Below are 21,555 nucleotides of genomic sequence, written 5' to 3' on the forward strand. Positions count from 1 at the left end.
GAAATGGAATTAATTTTATGTTGGATTTATAGTAGCGAAGAAAGCCACATGATAGGCCTACTGTTTGAAAATATACAGTAAGTATGTCAAAAGCAGTAATGAAATTCAGCAGCCCCAAATTTAAATTTTACGAAATACATAAAATTTTTAGTTACCTGGTAATAGAATTCCAACGAAATTATTAAATTAGTTTGATGCTCATTTTCATTATCACGCATGAGCAGTAATTAAAGAACCACTAGCCCATAAATAAAAAAAAATCCTTTTGAGTTTTGATGAGTACGTAAAGTACCGCCACGCTTAAGACACAAGTAGTGAGGCAAAATAGGAGATGCAAGATCTTGTTGTATATAAAGTTATTCCTAAAAATACATTGAAGTAATTAGTTTTCATTACTTAGTTATTTTAGGTGCCAGAAACTAGGTGACACTACGGGACATTGTTACGATTTGTGTTGCTATTGACTACTAACTTCTATCCATACTCCAAAGCCCATACTACATATTTTGGACGTAATTTAGTATTATGATTGAAAAAAATAATCATTTTTTCAATAGCCATTATAATGCGAGTTATAGTTGTATATCACGTTAAAAGATAAGCTTCTAATTATTTTTCATTTTGGCGTTACCTTCAAACTTTGTTTACAGTCCCTGTGAACTGTTCATGAACTGAAAGTCACGACTTTGACATCACGAAGGCGTTATATTATGTTGCGTATCCAACTTATAGTACTATCTATTAATACAATATTTAAGCACTATACTTATTAGATAGAGATGAAAGATTCACGGTTATTAATTCAAGAAATTAAAGGTTGAGAAAGTCCTATCCAGAATATATTACTATACATTAATTGGTAACTTGGATGATAAAAATTACGAGAAAAAAATAGTTGGGATGTTTGGAACTATTATAAACAAAACGACAAAGTTAAAATATTATGAGAAAAAGTGGTTTATTCTACGGTAAAAGAAAAAAAATTCAGATAATTATACTATGGACAATCATGAAAACGTAAGTGTTAGGTAATTACTTTTCATGCCATTGATTTAAATCGACACGATCATGCGGATAGTATGTAACTTTAATTAGTATGTATACGACTGAAAGGTTCTTCGACTAGCTGGGTAACACTGTTACCATTATCCTTCGAAGACAACTGGGATTGACCCTGAAAGAACAAGTAAATGATGTACATGGTCAGCAATACGATACGATATTTATCAGGATCTCATGAAGCTCGCTTATATTATAATCCTTGAAGATAACATTCTATAGCATTTGTGTGTAACTAAGGCATTTATTTTATTTTTTAAAAAGTTTTTAATATACTTTTTAACGCTAATGCGTGGAATCGACGTACTGACAAACAATTTATCTATATTACTATCAGCTTAAGAACCTTAAAGTTTTATATGTATAAGTGTACATACGTAAAATTCATTTGTATGCATAGAACAGTGATTTTATGTCAAAACTAAACATGAAATTCAACTCTGAGCAAAGCTAGATGTCGTGTTATTTTTACTCGATGTTAACGTGGGTAAAGTAAGATCAAATATGAGACTATACAATTCTTACGCAAGGCAGAGTAATTTTTTACGTTACTCATTTCCACAATTTGCAGTCTAATCCTTTAAAAAAAACGATAGTTAGGTAAAGCCTCGCCTCTGATTGAGTATAAATTATAGAGCAAAATATGTTTATTTTATTTAAATTGTGAAAGATTAAACATGTATGAGAAGTTTGACAAAAATATCCAGAATGAGTCCCCTGTTTTTTAATAAAAAATTTTTTTGAGAAAAACCCTCAAGAGGAGGCTTATTTTGCTGAAAATATCTTCTACTATATTGCAAAAACCGCGTGAACACGGGTTTCAGTAGCCAGCTGATACACTTTTTTTCAATTTTTAATGATATTGTTGTATTTATTGTATATCATATGCATGGATATAATTATTGCACGCAAATAACGAAAAATTCTACCACCTCAACTGAATCTTAAGGGTGTATTAAAAAAAAGTTTTTATGCACTTATTTACTGAGAGGATTATTATATTTTTGTTTCTAAAACATTTTTTATCATTTAAATGAAAAATTATTATTAATACAAAAATAGATAACTATAATAACTATTACTGATCTAAAATGATGTTTTAAGTATTATGAATAATAAAAACACCTACCAAGAAAAAAATTGTCGCAATTATGTTGATAAAAATGCTTCGTATTTAACACAGTAAATAACATCTTGGTACAGGATTGGTCTTTTGAAATTAGACGCATGTTGATTTATGTTTAGAAGTAATCAACATTTAACTTCTTTCTAGTGATTTATTCTGACTTATAAGTAAAAACAGTTGTTATCAAATTTATCTATCCCAATTATATGCTGACTGCTGATACAAATCATTTACTTATACAGCCCTATAAACACGTGTTAACCTATATGTTAGTACAAAGATTCATAAAATGATTTTTCTACAGCTCTACTTCACGATGTTATTATGCATTTCTAATCAGGGTCATCAAAATAGCCTCCAATTTATGTTAGATCAATCCTCTGCATATAAACAGAGACCAATGTTTTCATAAACATTTTACTATACTTTATGCAAGTATGCATACTTTACTTTCAAACTCACATGAAACCACAGCATTCAATTTTGTTATAAGCCTACTGTTGTATTCAAAATCTTTTCAAATAGAAGAAAAAAAGGACTGTAGGAGAAGGATAGAATATCATTTTATTTTATTACCAGAAGAACTCATCAATACTGTGAGCAAGAGATTCTTTTTTTTATAGTTTCGATGTTATAAAAGACAATATTAAGCTAGTAACAATTAAGGAGATACCTCAGCCATAGAGTACCAAGCTGGAAATATCTGAAAAATGTCACTAGAAAAATGTAACTATGCTTTTCTATCAATCTTAGCGCTATATAAATGTTTTGATAAGACGTGTATATGACGTACGATCATAAGAGCAGGTGTCAAATGTAAACATGAGTTTTTATTGGTAAGACAATTTTATATGCTAATCTCATTCTCAGATATTATAAATCGATATCTTAATAATATCTTAAAAGATATTAAAGATTTGTTTGGAGAAGATTCCAAAGGGATGATTCGTGTAACCAAATCACAACATAAGATAAGCAGGGTAAATACTTTTCTAAAATAACTATTTGACTGAGTACTAAATTGATAAAGAAGTAGTATTAACACTCAAATCTTCAATAGTCTGTAATTTTTTGTTCTAAAGTATTTTGAACGTAACCAAAATTATTGATAATTAATTAAATTATTAAATTATTCGAGTATTACTTAATTATGTGCTTATGACAAAAAAAAAATTTATGTTTTGCTAAGCCAAATTTTTTGTAGTTACGTTCGTATTTTCCACCAACAGTACCAACGCAACATGGCATCAAAAGTAACTTAGTCCCGCGAGTGCCATTAATAATTAATCAATAATTAAATTCAGAGGTGAGCTCATTGCCTAATTTCTGTACCATTTTTTTCCTCGTATGTTTATTTATATCCTCGCTAATTTTCATTAAGATCTGTTCGGTAACTTTCGAGATATTTATATAAATGTTCATAACCTCCACTTGTTCCGTAAGAGTGCATGTTATATTTTTTTCTTAATTAACTAACCCAGGGCAACAAAAATTTAACGGTGTATTCTATATTTCTAAAGCATCAATTGTACGAAGTTTGAACGGAATCTATTCAGTAACTTCATGGCTGAGGTACCTCCTTAAGGTAGCTTCCTTGTGTACTGCTCTAGTCAAGTAGGAGAGTTTGACTAGTGTGTATATATATATCTCCCTATATCATATAGTTGTATTGACGAAAGTGAGTCTCAGCCCCCCGCTCCCCCTCAGCTCCTCCTCGATTTACGTAGTTATTTGCTTGTTTTAACGTCGTTTTTAATCAAATTATATTTAAGTGAGCTCCCCCCCACTCCCCCTCAGCTCTCCCTCCACCTCCCTTTCCACCTCCCCCCAATAAAATACTTATTTATCTAATGTTTTACCATCATAAGTGTTGAAAAATATACGCAATTTAGTACCTAAGTCATACCTCGTTTTTAGGGTTTTTTAAGTCACTGATCATAGGTCTCCCTCCATCTATTCGCTTCCCCTTACTCACTATGTGTCTCTGAAGTACCATTATTTGTTTAATTTGATTGAAATTTTACATTTCAAATCCTTTTCTGGTCCATGTCTACTTTACCTAAATATAAAATTCTTGATTACATGAGAACTTTATTAAGTAAAAGACAGAATTTAGGAGAACGTATATTAAATAGACAAACACAATTAAGCTTTTAAAACAATAATTCATCCTGTTAGCTTAAAGTTGTGACATTTTATGTGTCATTTTAACCCATCTGTTCTTTTGAAATCCTTTCCACATTTTTCACATATTTGTTTTTTATGGTTTTTATGAATTAACATACGTCTGTTTAAATGTGACGATCTTCAAAGTGACATATTTTTGAATTACTGAAAAATTTCTAACTAAACAATATTTTTAATTTCTGATTTATTCTTGGATGCAATTTGAATCAAAATTCTTTTTGGATTCTTACATCTTACTAAAGCAATGTATAATTATCCGTAAGAGAATAAAGGTTTCTTAATATACAAACCTAAAGAATTAAAACTCTGTTTTTCTGATTTTTTAATAAATATAGAACATGCTAATACAAAGGGAAACTGTTTTCTATAGCAGTTAAAAGGTAATGATAATGAGGTGCCAGTATTCAATGTTATTCTAGGAATATAAGCTTTGCTTTTTTTTCTCCCATAATTATTTCTGCTTCTATATTATACTTAAATAATTTTGTTATTTTTAATGTTGTAACTCTACAAAGACCGTCTGATGTACTTAAAGTTCTTATAAACACTACTATAGCATTTATTTTTAATTTTAATTCGTGTGGTGGAAGACCCTCTCTAATATTATTTTAAAATACTATTAGAAAACAAATATTTGTGTTGATTTATTAATGTTAAATTAATCATATGTTTTATCAACTCCTTTGTGAGTCGCGTGTTCTGCTGTTGTGAACTAATTTTCAGCCTGCATTGATAAATACACGAGTGATGTCATTATTTTGTCTACTCAATCTGTTAGTGGGGGGTTGGCGTGCGGAGCGTGCAGGGGGGCGTTAGCCCCACTAGTGTATGTATATATATATATGTATCCGTACAGCAGTGTCGGTATTCTGCAACCATCTGTTTCATAACCACGAAACTCATTTTCACGTCTTTCTTGGCAAACATCTTTTGAAAATGACCGTTTACTAGCGTTTTCTGGAACGATTTTAAAAAGAATAAGGTTTTTTTACAAGCACATCACAAAACGTCTGCACAGGTTTTTGATTTTGAGTTGGAGAATGTTTGTAGGGCTGATTTTCAATGCTCTTATATATGAGCTCGTGTTAAACAACTTCTCTGAAACTTCTCTGGAGTTTGTCTAATTCAAAGTATAAACAGAGTTACCATTTGATTTAGCAGATCTCAATCTTCAAACTAAATATATTTTTCTTCTCAGGTTTTCACTAAGTAGCTACTTTAATTTGACGTAGGTGTGTGAGTTCCAATTTAATCATGTCTTGGAAGCCTATATAAAAATAGTAGTTTAATTATTAGGTGACAGAAGTTATAAAATCAATTCAGTGATATTTTGTCACACTACTAAATTAGTTGCGACTATTATTTATTTATATTTTTACTTTTATTCAAATTTTTAAAACTTTTATTGAATCATTTTCTCGTTATGTCCACTTACAAAGGAATTTAGTACATTTCTAAGTTAATTGTATGATACAGACGTATCAAAAATAACTAAGATAGTAAAGACGGAAATCTTTTCATAAGGTAGAGCCTTAGCATAATGTTTTATAGTTAACACATTATTTTAAATTTTATAAGTAAAAATGCAAGTAAATGTAAAAATTTTACTTAATTATTTCTATAAAGTTTTTCGGACGTAATGTTTGGACTTTAAATTTTTTACGGATACCCTGCAAGATATTCTGACCATAAACGCACCAAATACTGTTGAAAGGATAGTGAACGACCATTATCTTTCTGGCCATCAACTTTTCAGCATTCTAGTTAAAAAGCATACCTTCACAATCAATGGGTTCCTGATTAAAAGATAGTCGGATAAAATAGTGAGCGTCACAAACCATCACCTAATCTTACTAATGTATAAAGCAAAGTCTCTAAAGCCGTTTTAATCGCTAACCACGAAAACCACCGAATCGATTTTGCTGGAATTTAGCATACTGATTCTTGATGATTCCGAGATGGTTTTCGCACATTTTTTTTTCTTTAAAAAACTAATAACAATAGCGATGACTAAGCTCAAAGTTTTGCTGAACTACGGTAGAATTGAGCTGTAGTTCAGTAGGATCCTCTAGGTGGCGTCGAGGTAAAATTAAAGCCACCCGCAGTCAGACATAGTGAAGAATGGTTGTAAGATGCCCCATCGAGTTGTAGAATATCGTAGTCTTTCATCGGCTCTACACCTAGAACAGAGTCATTGGTCGTACTGGACATTTCGGCTACCGATGACATTCTTCTTTCATGTGCAAGCAAAATAAATCGGTTGTACCCCGGATCACCAAGATAACCAAGTGACACGGAAAAATATAGGGGTTTGGAACGTCAACGTCTTCTGGGAAATACCAGGAGACGTGTCTAACTAGAGTGCAATACAAACTGATCCGTCACTTTAGATTTCACGTTCAACCACCCAACCTGGTGCCAGCAGAGAAATTTCTATTTCAAATTCAAGCCAGGAAAGACAGCCCTGAAGAATACGGGCAGCCACAACGGCCTCCTTCTAAGTGGTCGTCCCAACGGTATACCTGCAGAAAAAGTATCTTCCAGGCCCACTTTCCCTACTAAGAGAACAATAATAAGGAATAACTGGAAATTTCACCATTGACCTTTTTCAGGGTCATTATAAGTATTTACGTTCCCTATATTTAACCATCAGTCTCAACGGTTCTTTTAAGGGCCACCTAAGTTTGAACTAATTTCCCAACAAGTTAATGTTTAATACCATTTCCGGAAACGATTTGTCGACCAAAAGACTATGTAAAGCCGGCTACTATTAAATCAAGTCAGTGATTCACTGGCAGACATCACGAGTGGAGTTGTTCGTCGCAAAGCTGGGAACCCCGGTGACCGACGACCCTACATTAAGCTTTCAGCTCTAAGTATTCAACCATGAATCACCGATCTTCTCTAAGGTCTGCGCTATGAGAACCTAACAGCTATACAGGAAAAATAAACTTGAGCTAACGGAACAGCCTCCAACGAGCAAGCATCAGGAATCATTCCCTCCACCTTAGATTATCAAAACAACTAAGTCTGAAAAAAAAAAGGTGCTTTAGACACCAACGTCTTCGACGGTATACTAGGAATTAGACAATAACAGGCCAGAGAAGATCACCCTGAGGTATAGAGACAATCACGTTTGCTAGAAACCTGAGTCGAAAAAGAGTTTACTTTAGAAGCTTATTGGTCCTTTTTAGGGTCATCGGACGTCGAACTACTTTAGAAACAAATATATAACATCCTAATAAAGTTGTAAAAAATAGCCTTCAGGGCTCACAAAAGTCTTAACTATGCCAAAAGTCGTAAGAAGTTGGATGGGAAGGAAAATTTTATATGCATTTAACGAATACAATTTTATGCGTCAAGAAAATGACGCAGAATATTTATGAAGATTAAAGCAGCATCAAAATTAATAACTACAGAATTTATTAAGTGAGAGATAAGCTTTACACGATAACCCCCAGTTGTCTGGGGTATACAACTATGTGGTTGAGACTATCACTGCAGTATGGGTTAGATGTTTATCGACAGACAGTTTTAGATCTGATGCGTTTACTGGACCCCGATAATATCGAATTCCGAGCTCGGTATAAATCACACAGACGTGCTTACAAAGTAAACAACCTCCACTGCCTTGTGACTCCAACATGATACTAGCAATGATGGCTGGTAAATTTTCACTTATGTTTCTTTTCTTTTTAGTCCTAAACTTTTAAATAATCTTTGTAAGTGACGGATACTAACTTCATGAGTACTTTGCTGCAAAATACTCTGAATTTCTTCACATTTATAGTTTTCAGCGAAATATTTTTTTATAATGTCTTTCCTGGATTCCATAACTGCAAAAAAATTTTGAATACAGAATAACAATTTGCAAACTCACAGGGAACAAATTACTATTAAAAACAACAAATATACACCTGTTGAATGTTAAGCACAAAATTATTTTCTTTTCTAAAAATAACTTTGAAGCCTGTACACATGTCATTTTAGGCATAGTTTACGAAAAAATTAAATTATTAAAAATACATGATTTTTCTTGAGTCGTCTCATCTCATTGACATCCACTCCACATGTTTGATAAGCAAATCAAAAGACTATATATATATGGTCGGAGATGTATATACCAACACATATAGAGATTCCCGTAAACAAGAAAGCTCGCTACCTTTCACGCATGCAAACTTGCAACTCGACACCTTTCACGCATGCAAACGTGCAACTTGCTAGCTTTCAAGCCTGCACGCACGATGTCGTTACCGGGCTTTTATAAAATACTCTAGAGAGGTTGCCTAGGCAGGGTAGTGAACCAGCATCTCTCCCTCACAGTTTCCCTCTAAGGTAGTGGTGGGAAAAATGAAATACTGCGGCAGCTCGTGCTGTTGGATGATACAGTACAATATAATACTTAAAAGTATACCAACTGTGAGCAGTGCCAAGTAACCTTCACTTACCATTCTAGATTATAATATAAGTACTTTGCAAGGCTGACAATTTATTAAAAATATATACGTTATTGCAACTGTCTAAATACCACAGAAGTTCTAGAAAAGTTTTTTATTTTGCAACCCTAAATTACTTGATTTTCTTTTTTAGTTAAAACGTAAGTTTTATTGGGATTATTTATATACACACAATCAAAAGGTCTTATTTACTGATATATTTAAAACTGCTTGTCTAATTAAATATATTTGATGTACTTGATCAGCTTCATTTTATTTTTCCTCATACTACTTAGATTCTTAATAGTATTATTGACTGTTGATTCTTTAAATCTGTAAGAGCATATCTTCACTACCAAGTTTATATCTGTATTCTTTTTCAAAATTGAGTATTATTATATATGTTAAAAAATGGATTGGATACAAATACATCACAACTGAATATCAATCATTACTATGCATAAGCTACAAAGGTTACGAATTTAGATGTATCTAAAATTTAAGTTATTTAGATCCAAAATGTTTATGAAGATAAAACATTAAGAGATAGTGTAATGGCTTATCACATGAAAAAAGCACGTTGAGATCAGTCTTATAGATCTTTATACCAGAGATACCGTACATGATAATTTATTGCAATGAATTTTTCCATTATCTGTAAGACATAATTATTGTAAGCACATATCCGTCTTTATTAGTACAAAAACCAAAAATCAAAAGAAATATCAAAAATCACATTAATACCTAACATTAAATTGGTTTCAGATTTCTTGCAATTTGGTGGCCACTTAAGTGCCAGATAACAAAACGACGAGCTCGCATTCTGATAGTAATGATCTGGCTTATTGCACTGACTGCAACATCACCCTGGCTGATTTTCTTTGATCTTGTACCTATCTACAAAGACGATCCTGAGCTAAAACTCTGCATTGAGGTGTGGCCACGAAAAGAAGATGGCAACTTTTTTTTTCTTATCGGTAACCTACTACTGTGCTACGTTCTCCCTATGATCCTCATCTCTCTATGCTACATACTCATCTGGATAAAAGTCTGGCGACGCAATATACCAAGTGATACAAAGGATGATCAGATGGAGCGCCTCCAACAGAAGTCTAAGGTCAAAGTTGTCAAGATGCTTATTGTCGTTGTCATCCTTTTTGTTCTTTCATGGCTGCCACTCTACGTTATTTTTGCGCGCATCAAGCTTGGTGGTAAGAGTTATCTAACTTATTTAGAATAGGATATCTACCATTTATTTTTTATAATAAAGAGTCAAAAACAAAAAGTCTAGACTGAAAAGTCCAGAGCCTAAATAGACCCGACCGAGAAGTCCAGAACCTTAAAAGTCCAAAGTAAATAAATTCAAAAACAATGACATCTATAGTTGAATGCCAATGTAAGCTTATGAAAAAATGTATATAACATAAATGAAAATCTTAAAAATCTAATGGTTTTGGTGTCTATTTCTTGATGGTAATCAATTAATAAATGAAACGTAGATGGAAAATGTATTACCTACTAAGTTTTGTTATGCTTACACAATTATTAAGTTTGATAATACAAGCCTATGCAGGCCTTTCGGTATCATTCTACCCTCCACTTCTCATGAATTTCGACATGCTGTATGAATCTCGCCATCGCATAATAGAAATCCAATCGAAATTTGCCTTTACGCATCCCAAAAAAAAATAATTTTTTTCAAGGCACACCTTTGAAATGAATTTTTTTTTGTTCTATGTATACCCTCGATAACAAGGGAAAAATCGTGTACATGAACTTTGGGCTTTGTGACATGGTTTTTCATGGTACAGAAGATTGTGATATTCATTTTTTGGAAAATTCTGTGCGAGCAAGGACTTATTCTGCCTTATTAAGCCATCTTTTCGTTTTAATTCTGTACAGCATCAAGTGTCTTTTTTGTAAGAAATCTGTCTTGATAATTAAACTATACCTTATTCCACAACAGAACCCAATTATTAGGAAAGTGACGCTAATAATATATTTTTCAACTGAAAAATATGCAAATAACTTCCATTGTATTCGAGTTAAAAAAAAACATACTATGAAATTTTATGTTGATAGTTTATTACCTTACATTAAATATTATGTGTAACATTAAAAATATCATAATAAACAACTACAGATTATAAATAATTTATTCATCAGACATCACAGTCATTTCCTTGTAGTCTGGTAGTTAAAGCACGAAAAAATAGTGGATACGAAAATTTCTGCTACCTGGAAGGAAATCGTTTTAATCACTTACAAATATATTCTAATTATTGAAAAAAATCTTTTTGTCCAACATAAGCGTCGACTTCAATTGTTATTAAACAAATGTTATAAACAAATTAGTGTGTTTTACAATTGTTTAATAATTATTGAATTTTAAGACAAGAAAATATCTTCTTTTGTTTTACAGGTAGTCTGCTGTTATTATTCACAAATCGTTTATACACTCACGGATGAATATATATTTCAATAATCAATAAGTACTTAAACTTTAACGTCTGTAAGTGGTAGTTAAGTAATAAATGACATGAATTAATGCACTAACGGTCATGCCTACAAAGAGTAGAATAAAAAAAGAATCGATTTCATGATATATTTAATACAGTATTTATTTAAAATTGATTTTTCAACAGAAAGTTTTTCTAATTGGTAAACTAAAAAATTATTGAACAGTCTTAAGAAACGCTAATTTGTTTATAACATTTGCTATATGCATCGTATCAAAATCAATTTTTTTTAATATGTAGAAAACTATTTATTTTTGTAAAAAGTTAATTGCGTTTTACTATACTTAAAACTTACAAAGTTGTAAGCATTTATTTAATTGCAAAAATTATTGTTAAAAAAAGGAGTTTTATCTGAAAAAGAAATTTTTTTTCGCCCTCGGGTGGTTTTGGGAGGCTGGTACTTCCTCGGGCAAGAAAGCAGTTTTCCGATACTCGTTCGAAAAGTCTTCTTTACGAACCTCGTTACGGACCTCGCCTTCGGCTCGGGCCGCAAACCTCTCAGTTCGCAAACAAAGACTTTTCAAACTCGTAGGAAAACTACTATTTCGCAATAGTGTGCGAACAATAGGTGTTTTCCACACCGATATTAGTGTGAAAAATCTATTTTCCCACATAGTGTGCGGAATAGGTGTGCGGAAAAGGTGTGCAGCAAAGGTTTTACCGCACACTATGTGGGAAAATCAATTTTCCACACTAATATCAGTGTGAAAGACACCTATTTTTCGCACACTTATTGCGAAAATAACTTGTACGCAACTCGTGCGGAAAATCGTCTTTTCCGCACTTGTTACATAAATAACTATTCTATACACTGAGAGAAGTGGTGTTAGAAAAAGTGTTACAACTATAATAAAAATTACTTTATTTTATAGGAAAGCTAAAGTTTATCAGAAAATTAATATATATAGATTTAAATGTACATAGATATGTTTTTCTTATTGTACATAGATATTGATGTATTTTAGAAATATTTTTATTTTAAAAAAGATCTGCAGCGACTGGGATTTGAACCTTCATTCTTGAGCTTCCGAGTCAGGCTCCGCAACTACTAGACCACGGGTTATGATGTCTATGCGAGTGTAAATAGAGTACATGTGGGAACGTTTACTGTTTATCATACACACAATAAAGTTAAAAAATCAAAAGGTTTTCTGTGGACCACGGTATTAACAACGGATAGTTAGTCGATTCAAAATCAATTGTCGCCACGTATTAATTTTTAACCCTTACAAATCAAAAAATATGTTTCTCTTAATATTTACATTCATATAACCTCAAATTTGAAACTCAATAGGCGTATACACCTATATACATCTTACGAAATTACTTTCGAACACAGTAATTTTTACTATACTGAATAGCAATGCAGTAAAATGAGAAATTTTACTACGTCACATAGCAAATTTTACTTTCGAATGTGGTATGTTTTAACACGATTACAATAAAATTTTTTATGTCGTGTCGCAAAAATTGTACCATCACAATTTTTACTATGTTAGACATAGTAATTTTTATTATGCCGTGAAATAATATTTGTAGGGCTACTGCATAATGAGAATTACTTAAAATATAATTAAAATTATTTCAAACGTAATAATTTTGCGTCATTAGGTGAGTATAGCTTAGCTTTCCTAAAAATATAGTGATTTTTAGTACAGTTATAAAACTTTTTTTAACACTACTTTTCTCAGTGTAGCATTGACGTTCTTTATATTCTTGATGAAATGCCGTAGGAATATTAGGTCTAACTTATTTTTACGCTTTGAGCGAGCTAATACATTTTAAAATTAACAATTTAATTGTGATGTCATTTTTTAAAATAAACAAAAAGCTTGTGCACGGTTAAATATGCTTATAATAGGTACTTAATTCCAAATTTTCAATCATTTTTATCAAGAAACAAAAAGACTTTAAATTCATGAATATTAATTTTTAAAACAAGAAATTTCACGCTTTCTTGCAACTTAACATTGCAAAAAACAAATTTTCAAATAATCGAAAAAACCTTAATCGATGAAAATTTTATCATGAACTCTTTTGCTCTAGTACTTTTTTCAATCAGACCAACAGAAAAGAAGTTATGAGCCAAAATGTTTTAAAAATTCGATTAATTTTCACAGTTTGTTAAATAACAATTGAAGTCGACGTTTTTGCTGGACAAAAATATTTTTTCCAATAATTAGATTATATTTATAAGAGATCAAAACGATTTCCTTCCAGGTGGCAGAATTTTCTTATTCACCATTTTTTCGTGCTTTAACTACCGGACCACAAGAAAATGAAAGTGATGTCTGATTAATAAATTATTTATAATCTGTAGTTATTTATTATGATATTTTTAATGTTATGTATAATATTTAATGTAAGATGATAAACTATTGTAATGTTGATAGACTAAAATTACAAACAAATTTTTTTCCCCTGCACATTCCTTAGGAATGTTGTTTTGAAGGCACTTGTGCAAAGACCAACGTGCATCTGAAAAGAGGTGAATCGCCTGCAAGTTACTGAGACCTGCAGTACAATGATGATTTATGTATATGCACGCTGGCCTATGCTGACCGAAAACGAAAAACAAAATATTTTTCGACAACAGTAGATACAAAAGTTCAACAGGGAACAGTTAAACTGAAATATTAAATGCAAATATAATTTTAGATTAACGTAACGTTAAGCATTAGGATAGCTTAGAATTTATACATAGAAATAAGCGAAAACATTATTAAAAGCCAGAATTGTCACAAACAACCAGTAATACTATACCACTAGCCAACAACTACATTACATACTAACTATAACAAACCTGGTACACAACATAAGTAACCTTCAAGGGATTACCCGGTTTTTACCATTCAAGTTCGCAAGCTCATGATTTACAGAGTAATTTCATTTTTTCATCGCATTAATAATTTCATAAACATACTGCAATAGTCTAATTTGTAATCTAGTGGATTGCTAACACTTTTTTCCAAATGTAAAGGAAAACGGTAAGTAACCCTTCCCCTTTTCTTGACTTGGAGAGAGAGTCCGTACGCCTGCCTTTTATAAGGGTGACAGAGTTTCTGATTCCCTAAGGTACAACGAGACGACTCCCTCTCCAACGACTAGCAGCCGAAAAATATGTTTACTAAAATCCTACCAAAATTCCGTATTATTTTTGTAAACGTTCAAACTACCGGCAAAACAAATTTTGTTAAATCGTGATAGGCAAAGCACTATTTTTCTAACAACTGGAATTTTTACTATCATTATTACAATTATTATTATTATTATTATTTTTTTTTATTATTTTTTTCATTATTATTATTATTATTATTATTATTATTATTATTATTATTATTGCTATTATTATTATTATTATTATTATTATTATTATAAATAACATCACCAATATTATAATTATAAGTTATGACAGCAGTAGCCACTGTTTTGGAGTTAAGTAGTAGTGTTAATTAATAAATCACAAGTCGTTTATTCACCCAAGCATTAATTGAATTGTTAAACGATTTTCATCGCTCTTTTAGCAACGAGTTTAGTTGAACAAATGACCGGTGCTTAGCATTAGTAAATATTAATAATATTCTGTCATAATCTTAAGGTAAAATTATATTGAAATCCTGTCAACTTCGTATGTAAAAGGGAAAGGAAGGGCATAAGCAAGTAAATCTCTTTCCCTTTTCTTAGCGCAAAGAGGAGAGTGAACCGGATATGAGAAGTGCCAATTTCTGAGTGGCTAAACTAGAGCAGTTCTAGCCAATGAGATTTTCGGCTGTTGTCATTTTTGCGAGATTTTTCCCTGGCAAGCTCTCCAGCGTTATTATTGAACCAGTGCGTGACTGAGGTCCGCTACTCCTTATATAAAGGCCTGGTGGCCCCGGAAAAGCCAGTTAATTTTTGTTTTTCACCCTCGAACGGTCGACTGAATAGTTAGAGTCCACCTCTACTATCATTCAGTCCTCCACGAGCACGTAGCAAAAAATACTTTACTCACATTGGCTCGTACTGGTTTGCCGTGTACTTCAGTTATATTTAAATAAAAGTAAGTGTGAAAGTTACAATTCTTTAGTATTCCTTCTTTTTCGTTTTTAATCTTTTTCGGGCGGATCCATAACTAAGTTGCTTACGCGCGCACCAATATACGCCTGGTGTTTGTACCATCAGACCAAGACCCAATAGAATTAAAGCAAAAATCAGTACTCGTGACAGTATTAGTACATCCGAGTCCGGTTGCGAGGCAAATTACCATTTATCTCCACGTAACCTCTAGAAACGAAACTTTTTCCCGTAACGGTGCCGGCATCGTCTAGATCGCAGACAAGATATCCTTCGGTAAGTACGCCGATTAGGACAAAATCGACTAACTTTAGGCGTACCGCGAGCAAGTCAAGTGCGTCGGGATATTTCTTGCATAATAGTCGCTTCAAGTTGTGTTAAAACAGTCATAGCCCCTTTGCAAATATGGTGTCGTTAGTTAGAACTACCCCTCTAGCTCGGTGTCCCATTTACGTGTCCAGCGTGTGTCCCGAGTTATTAAGTGAAAGCTTAAACTCGAATAGTACGTCGTACCGACGTAATACTATTAACATAAAACTTCATTGTAATGTTTTTTTTTTTTAACTCGAATACAATGGAGGTTATTCGCATATTTTTCAGTTAAAAACTATATTATGAGCGTCACTTTCTTAATAATTGGGTTCTGTTGTGAAATAAGGTATAGTTTAATTATCAAGACAGATTTCTTACAAAAAAGACACTTGATGTTGTACAGAATTAAAACGAAAAGCTGGTTTAATAAGGCAGAACAAGTCCTTGCTCGCACAGAATTTTCCAAAAAATGAATATTACAATCTTCTGTACCATGAAAAACCATGTCACAAAGCCCAAAGTTCATGTACACGATTTTTCCCTTGTTATCGAGGGTATACATAGAACAAAAAAAAATTTATTTCAAAGGTATACCTTGAAAAAAAATTCAATTTTATTTCTAAACGCGTAAAGGCAAATTTGCATTGGATTTTTTCATATGTCTGCGTATAAGAGCAAGTATCAGTCGTGTTCGTCTACGGCTGAAATCACTAGCACGTCGTGCTGAAGAGCTCAGCTTAGTGGTCGAGAACAAAACAAGTTTATTTCCACTTCTTTTTTTCTAGGATCCCTCTTCTTTCTTTACCTCTATTTATTAGCGTCAAGTATACGCTTAACGCTTGTAGCAAAATTATACTTGTGCCGCAGTATGCACAGTATGCGTATTTAGTGATAATCTTGTAAAAAATCTTAGTGGGTTTTGTATTACCATGTAATAAAAACTCAGTAAGAAAGAAATACATTTTCCATCAACGTTTCATTTTTAGAGGGGTATCAGGCAAACTTACAAGATCTTAATTTCTGGTATAATTTGACGGTAATTTTCTTATTCTTACTGTTTGAATAATCTAATCGTTAAAAAAATATTTCCATAGTTATTTCAATTAGAGTTGATGAGAATGCTAAGAAATTTATTGACTTTGCGAATTTCATCTTTATTAATAAAGCCGTTTAGTGGCAATAAGTACGACGGCCTTTTTTAATTATTTACAGCAATAACGTTGCTTTGTAGTTAAAAATACTTATGAATTTTGAATTTTGATAAAAATTTGTAAGTTTAGTTCAAACGTGTCTTGGAATTTTTTTTGTAAGTGCTTTGTATGATAAACAAAACGAAGTAATCAATGCAGTAAACAATTAACAAATACGCTTTTTGAATAGATTGAAAAAAATTTTTTTTGAACCTAGTAGCTTGTGTGTGACTGTTTGGTCTAAACTTTTTGACCTCAAACCTGACAATTATTTTACTTTTCGCTATCTATGAAAATAAGAAGCAAGTATTTTTAAGGAACTAAGTAAAAATTGATGAAAAAATATACACACGAGAACTAGTTCTACTTGCATTCTTTAGTGTTCGTACATAGCCTCTAAGAGCCTTTTTTTGACGTTGATACCTTAGCCTTTCTATTTAATTTTATTACTGATCTCACTTCATGCCTAAGTCTTTATATTAATTAAATTATCCTTATATCCTCAAAATATTTTCTCGACATTTTTTTACTTATACAACTGTGAATTACACAACAAAATCCACACACATGCAGACGTATCTGGGTGTATACGTGTGGGTGTATAGTTTAGAGTTAATGTTATTAACTTTTTTTCTATCTCACTGCAATCTCACTTTTGAATAGGGAGTGTTGTGTTGTTTTATTTAAGTAAATGCTTTACTTGAAACTTTTTATCGCTACTTCGTTCATTATTACAACAAGGTTTCAGACTGCATGAAAATTTTTAAGAGGTCAATCAACAAGAAATATATAAATAGATAAAGTAAAACTAGAAATTTTTGCATACTGTTTTTATTTTTGCTCTTGGAAATTTTACAGCCTTTTCATAACTAGTAAAAGTGGGTAAAAGTAGCCCAAGCAATTTTTTAACTTCAACTTTGTGGACTGAAATGTAGTATAAAAAGTTTTCTTGATATCCAAATTCAGGTCTCTAGACGACTCTCAATAGGTGTGATGGATCAAATCATTTTTTTTTTTTTTTTTTTTTTTTTTTTTTTTTTTTTTTTTTTCCAACATTTTGGCTTAGGCAGCAGAAAAACTTTTTTAAAAACTTGGAAATCCCACTTTTCAATTACAAAAACACAATACAAAATTTCAGTTCAAATTTCATTCAAAATTTAAAAAAAAGCAGCAAAAAAATTCTATGCAAATGGTATTAAAAAAAAAAAATTGTAAACAAAACATACATTTTTTCTAACACCAAAAACTTTCACTTAAACATAATTAAAGCCTAAGTTAAACAGGTCTACTAAAAAAAATCCTTACTGGTTTTCTTCAGCAGTATTACTACGAAAAGTAAATGAAAAAAAGGCTCTATAAAACTACTTTTTAAACTTTTTGATAGTAAAGGTATGTAATTTTCTTCGATCTGTTTCACCACTTTAAAAAATCTAAAAAAAGTCGCGGTGTTAGAAATAATGTGCGTTCTATAGATAAGTAAGTTCTTTAATCCTCTTGATAAAGAATTTTTTAATTTTTTACATTTATAATGCATTTTTATACATTTTCTTAAATCGTTTTTTGCTAACTAAGTGGAAAACTTCGGAATAAAACTGAAAAACATGTTTTAACCGACAACCTTCTGAGAATGATCTAGAAATCTGGAATTTGGCGTAGTACCTTTTGATCTTAAAGTTTAAGTAAGAAAATGTGAGATACTTCTACTTTTTCTTACCTATCTAGAACCTTTCTGATTTTTTACATTCCAAATTTTAACAATCCCAGTTTTTATTTCTTTTTAAAGTCGTACGTCTATCGACACGTTATGCGCTAGAGTAAATCAACGATTTTAGAATTCTGGCCTTAAGAAAATATGTGACAGAAATGGATTTTACATTGTACTCTCCCCTTGCCCCGCCCTTGTTCCCACCACACTCCAGCACACCATTATACCACAGCCCACATTTTGAATTTTATTTCTTAGTTTTTAACTTGTTCTGAAAAAAAAAAAAGAAAACACTTTCATCAAGGTTGAAGCTGGTGATCTCCTACACACAAATCAAGTACACTGAGAAAAAAATGTAATAAAAGTTACTGTGCTGGATTGGTAATCTGGTATCATTCCGCCGTCTAGGGACTTTTTACTTTGGTCAACCTAATTTTTAGGCACGACTAATACTCAGGAGTGCCTTATATTTTTGCCAGAGCAATTAGTAAAAGTACCTGTAAAACTAATTGTTTTTGTGTAAAAAAAGTTTTGGTACAGAAAAATTGCGATAGCGGAACTCAGCGTCAGGGGTGTATGTATGTATGTATGGGCGTAATCAAGTTTTTTGATTAACTCATGCAATTATTGTCAGATTGGGCTGAAATTTGACAAATAGCTTCGTCTTTCATGTCCTACGTGATGGTTCAAAATCCGTAAGGTTCCCTCTTTTACAAAAAAAATGTCAGTCATTTTAAGATGGTACTTTGAGTGAAAAAAATTATTTTTCGGCTATAACCTTATAACGTGATATTTTTAAGGTTTGCTGTGAAAGACAAAATTTTAGATATACTTGAAATACAACTTTTTCGTTTTTAAAATTTTTGTCCAGGATGTAACCCAAACTTTGTGTGAGCCAAAAAGTGCTTGTAAAATGACTAAAAAGTCGTTTTCCCTTATTCAACTTTTTTGTTTTGCACTTGAGATAATTAATTAAACGTGATAGTTGAAGTTCTTGTCGAAATACAACTTTTTTGTATTGAACATATTTAGTTATAATATTAAATTTGGGCTCTAAATCGCAAAAATTTTGAATAATTGAAAATGAATCGTTTTTCCTTATCTAATTTACTTGTTTTTTTTATTTACATTTCAAATTATAAAGTTAACGTAAAACTCATGGATCTTGGAAAAATGTAGCTTTTTTTAACTAAAATTTATGTCTGTAAGATAAAGTTAACGCCATAAATCACTAAAAACGATATAATACTAGCTTGTTCAGAATACATACTATTGACACTCAATGCAAAGTTAAGGGCGATAATCATTGTGTTCTAAGGCTTTTTTTTTATTCCATGGGAATGTGTACATTTTTTACCAACTCTATACCGAACAGTACCAATTTTTTACACAGTAAATGCAAAAACGCAGTTTTTGCCTAAATTTAGCCGTCTGTTACCATTCTGGAAAGTAATTTCTATTGAACAAACAGTAAAAATTACTATACTTACAACAAAATTTACTGTTCTAAACACTAAAAATTATTAGTCCAATGGTAAAAAATCTCTAGACGACCGATTAGTGTCAAATCACTATTCTAGCACAGCAATTTTTATTATATTTTTCTCTTAGTATACTTTACGTACTCTGCTGTGAGCGGTCCCGATACAAGATATTTGGTTACTTCTTATTATGATGTGGTTCGTTACTAATTTTGAATTATCATATTTATTTACTATTTATTAATTTTTTGAAAGAAAAATTCTTGGTCTTGATATACAAATTTACATGACTTTTATCCATCTATCATAAATCAAGAAAACCAAATTGACCATAACGTAACATGTTAAAAAGATACAGCTAGCTTGGGTAAATTATGAAAGTATGAAAATACAAATTTCACCGTAAAATTTATAACTATAAAAAATTTTTTCTCACACAGGAAAAATTACGGACTGGGAAGAGGAGCTACTACCAATCGCAACACCGATAGCTCAGTGGCTGGGCTCTAGCAACTCTTGTATCAACCCAATCTTATACGCATTCTTTAATAAGAAGTACCGGCGTGGCTTTATGGCTATCCTTAAGTCTGGCGAGTGCTGCAGTAAGCTCCACTACTATGAGACTGTTGCCATGATGTCCTCGTCAACGTCAATGCGCAAGTCCTCCTACTACGTCAACAACAACTCATCAAAGCGAGGATTTCATGGCCCACCTGTCCACCAAGACAGCAACGTCTCTTATATTTTCAACCACAAAAGCGTGTAGGATCTAAGGCCGTTGCAAAGGCACCGTAAACCATGAACACGCTCCAGCCAGTACATCTCTCTGTTCCTCTTTGCCCCGTCTTATCTTTATCCCTTTTTTCTCGAAGTCTCGAGACTTACCTGTGCAATACCTACTCTGCTGAGCCAGAGATAATTGGGCTGGCTGCTGTGTATACGTGGCATTGACCAACGGCTGTTGATTGCCGTATCCTTTGTACGATAATATACGATTAGATGTGGCTACTCTTTTCTCGTTGACGTGGTAGGCCTTGCGTAGAATCGAAATGTCAAGTTTTTAAAAGCTCCAAGTCCTGTGGGAAACAGGTTGGATGGCAAAGGTGACGTTGAATTTGATTTTGTGATATTGTCACGTGTACGTTATATTCCGGGTGTTTTGGATGAGCACCAGTCTTCGCCAAAAATGAGGGCTATGGTGTTTCAGACACCTTTTCCACCCACAATGCAACCGCGTGGGCAACTATTCAATTGTTCAAATACTTTTTAAATGAACTCGGCCGTCCAGCGAGCCGGCCGGTTTTTAACTGATTTCGATGCTGTTGCATCTAATGGTATACCATTAGATACACATCGATTGGGATACGCTTATTGCTGTCGCGATTTTGAACTTAATCAGTTATTTATCATTGAAACTGCGTGGAAAGCACGAAACTCTTATTTCCACAAATTAACTTCTTTTTACGACATGACTTTTACATATA

At 32.1% G+C, this 21,555-nt stretch overlaps 1 protein-coding gene across 1 annotated transcript in view; it reads left to right on the top strand.

The window, feature by feature from the left end:
• SIFR (SIFamide receptor) overlaps positions 1-21,317 on the top strand; it is a 168,757-nt gene extending 147,440 nt beyond the window's left edge. The window contains exons 3-4 of the mRNA XM_089594504.1: positions 9,577-10,022; positions 20,512-21,317. Of these exons, the coding sequence (XP_089450630.1) occupies positions 9,577-10,022; positions 20,512-20,837 (772 nt within the window). The 3' untranslated portion in view covers positions 20,838-21,317. The remainder of the gene's footprint in view (positions 1-9,576; positions 10,023-20,511) is intronic.
• Positions 21,318-21,555: the final 238 nt, after the last annotated feature.

Source organism: Copidosoma floridanum, unplaced genomic scaffold (genome assembly GCF_036245765.1).
Source record: "Copidosoma floridanum isolate Cflo_tuat_1 unplaced genomic scaffold, Cflo_Japanese_pri ptg000021l, whole genome shotgun sequence".
Classification (NCBI taxonomy): domain Eukaryota; kingdom Metazoa; phylum Arthropoda; class Insecta; order Hymenoptera; family Encyrtidae; genus Copidosoma; species Copidosoma floridanum.